General features: G+C 50.2%; 1 gene segment (V, D, J or C); it reads left to right on the top strand.

Moving 5' to 3' along the window:
* Window positions 1-949: 949 nt before the first annotated feature.
* Window positions 950-3,443, top strand: part of LOC109439815 (putative non-functional immunoglobulin lambda variable 1-50) — a 370,373-nt gene continuing 367,879 nt past the window's right edge. Inside the window, 2 exon segments of the V gene segment in view lie at window positions 950-1,091; window positions 1,204-1,511. Coding sequence covers window positions 1,046-1,091; window positions 1,204-1,511 — 354 coding nt within the window.

Raw genomic sequence — 3,443 nt, 5'->3', positions numbered from 1 at the left:
CAACACAAAGTGTCACCTTGTAGGCAGGGAGAATCAATTTGGTACTGAGTTATATGCCCTAAATCATAACTAGAACGTAGGGATATATCCTGATTTGAACAGTCACATGGGCATTGGTATAATGAATTGCAAGAGCAGCAATCTCTCTTTCCATCCCACCCAGTGAACTATTTCGGGGCTTTATGACTCTGTTCCCTCTCATTTTAGGTCTTGTGTGTCTGGATGTCATGAGTGCTAGACAGACAACACTTACGCCAAAGGCACAAGTCGCATCCAAATAAACCAAAGTCCAGCTTCACGGTCTTACTAGACAATCCTCATGCAAAAGAGCAGGAAGAAAGTATCCAAGAGACCAGGATAATGGTCCCTAACAAAGGAGGACTCACGTACAAGGAAAGAGCCTGTGTTTTCACAGAAGAGGATCTACCTCCATGGGCACATTCACTGCTCTGGACTTGATCCTGATCTCAAAGAAATTTGTACAAGACACACCGCCTCAGCCCTGACCACTGAACAGCCAAGGGAGCGTGGACAGATTCACCCTGAGGAGTCTGAGTGGAACATAAAGACACCCTGCTGTGACAGAGAGGTCACATCAGGGATCACACGTCTTGGCCCTAAGGTAGGACAGGGGACAGGAGACTGGGGAGGCAGGAGCTGTCTCTGATGGGCTGTAGTCACCATGTCGCACAATGGTTTGTCTGTGCCTGGTCACCAGGGGGCGTCAAAGGCTGATTCCCTAGGTTCTGAGGGTGATCATAGCTGGGAAGAGCCACCTGTCACTGGCTGGTGCCCTCTGCTCAGGTCTCACAGCTGTGACTTCCCTACAGCCTGGGCCCCACACAGCCCCTCCCCTGCCTACACCCCTGACATCTTCAGAGGGCCCTGTCCCAGGACCCAGTAAGGGACCAGAGATCTGGGGGTCTCATTTGCATGAGTGGACCCTCCCTCTCTCAGAGTATGAAGAGGGGAAGGGAGACATTTGGGGGAAGCTCTGCTTCAGCTGTGGGGACACAGAAGGCAGGACTCGGTGACCATCTCCACCATGGCCTGGTCCCCTCTCCTCCTCACCCTCATCGCTCACTGCACAGGTGACTGGATACGGGGACAGGGGAAGGGACCCTGGGAAGATACATGGGGCCCTGCATCCTCCTCTTGTCCCTGGACCCAGAATCACCATCTCTGTGTCTCTCCCTCTTCCAGGATCCTGGGCCCAGTCTGTGCTGACTCAGCCGCCCTCCGTGTCTGGTGCCCCGGGACAGAGTGTCACCATCTCCTGCACTGGAAGCAGCTCCAACATCGGGGGTGGTTACAGTGTGCAGTGGTACCAGCAGCTCCCAGGAAAGGCCCCCAAACTCCTCATCTATGGTAACAGCAAACGACCCTCAGGGGTCCCCAACCGATTCTCTGGCTCCAAGTCTGGCAACTCGGCCTCCCTGACCATCAGTGGGCTCAAGGCTGAGGACGAGGCCGATTATTACTGTGAGACCTATGACAAAAGTCTCAGTGCTCGCACAGTGCTCCAGGCCTGTGGGGAAGTGAGACAAAAACCTGCTGTCCCTTCTGCACTGGGGCTTCCCTGAGCTGACCCTCCTCCTCTGACTGCACAGCTGCTTCTTTTGTTAGTTTTGCATAAAACTGGAGTCTGAGACCCACAAAGGAAACTTTGTCTGGAAAAACGGCCACATCCTTTGAGTCCTGCCCCCCAAGCCTGTCCTTGGCAGCTACACATTGTAATATGTGCTCAAATTGAGCAGCAATTCCTGGGTGTGGGGCCTGTATGCCCCAGTGACAGAGTCCATGACGGGGCAGAACATAACCAGGGACGCAGAATCCAGCTGTGTCTGATTCAGGACACATCACGAGTGTCCAATACATGTCTTGGTACCAAATTCTCCCTGGAATGGGCCCCAAACCCCTCACCTATTAAGATAGTAGTTGACCTTCGTGTTCCCTGACTGTCTCAATTCTCACAACCTGGGCTCCTTGACAGCCACTGGGCTGATGCCTGAGGACGAACCTCCTTCTCAGGGTCACACCTGTGACATCAGCCTTGATGTTCCCACAGAGCTCCAGGTCTGCGGGTAACTGAGACCAGAACCCTCTTCTCTTCTGCCAGGAGGAGAAATGCCCCACAGCTGCTGGCTCAGCTTCAGCCTGTGGCTTTGGCTTCTGTTGCCGCTGCTGCTGTCACCATGGGCCCAGGATCATCCAGGGGCACCGCAGGGGAGGGAAGGTCCTCCATTCCCGTCTGTCCTCAAAGTCACTCACAGCAGTGCCTTCCTACACAAAGGGTCTCAAAGGAAACAGAAAGTCCAGGACCTTATCAACTGGGGACATGGAGTCTTTGCAGTGAAGGCCGGAGGCTGAAGTGGGGGTTCCAGCTCTGGTCACCTCAGACTTGAACTCGGAATGGGGAATTCTGGGTCTGCATCATGGGCCATTTACCTATTTCCAAAAGTTTGCACAGCTAAGTCATCCTTTCATTAGTCCTCTGTGTGAATGCGTGATTTATTCCTCAAGGGAGAGAGCCGTGGGTCTGACAAGCATGTGAGACACTGAGGCAACCTCGTACAGAGAAGATGCATCACCCCAAGGGAGTCCATGTTGTGTGGAATATCCCCGTGTCTTCCCAAGTGACCTCATTCATGTCCTTCCTCACACAGGGAGCTCAGAGATGGGGCAGAACCACCCATCAGGGAGAGGAGCAATGGTCCTCGGAAACCTTCTCACCTATGAATTCTCTTACAGGGTCCCCATTTCTCCTCTACATAAACTACCCTCTGGTGAACAGTCATGAATTTTTGTTTTTGTACATATCCTCACTTCTTTATAGTCTAATTATAGATATTAACCAACATTTCAAATAGACTTATTGTATTTGAAAATTATTGTTTTTATGAATCTCTGAATCTTAGTATGAAGAATAAATATCCAATATTTACCATAACATGTAAAAATATAATTAAATATGTTTCCGTAAAGAAGCATAAGAATCAATGAAGTAAAAATATAAATATCTGGGGGCAAGTAATAATCAGAAATTTCTAGTTTAATAATATAAAATTCAAGTGTAAATAAAACAGGAACATGAAGAAGTGAAGTGGAATAAGTTTCTGTTTCCCCACCTGCAAAGAATCCAACAGTGCAAAGTGGGTGCAAAACCTGCACAGTTACTGTTAGATGTCATTGATCTTCCCAGAGAAAGAGGATTCTGGGGGAAATGAGGAGGTGGTAGAGGCTTGAGGAGAGTGTGAACTGTTCCCCTAACAGAGAGGGTTGTTGTGAGATGAGGGTGCTGACGCCCTTACCCAGCGGCCACCACCCTGAGAAACTGGAAGCTGAAAGGAGGCGCCCTGTTCTCATTCCTAACAGAACAAGTGGTTTAGGCGTAAAACAGGGAGGTGTTTCTTGCTGATTCTTCAGGTAACTTTATCACATGA

Source organism: Rhinolophus sinicus, linkage group LG16 (assembly GCF_036562045.2).
Source record: "Rhinolophus sinicus isolate RSC01 linkage group LG16, ASM3656204v1, whole genome shotgun sequence".
Lineage (NCBI taxonomy): Eukaryota > Metazoa > Chordata > Mammalia > Chiroptera > Rhinolophidae > Rhinolophus > Rhinolophus sinicus.
This window is presented reverse-complemented; position numbering and strand designations above follow the sequence as displayed.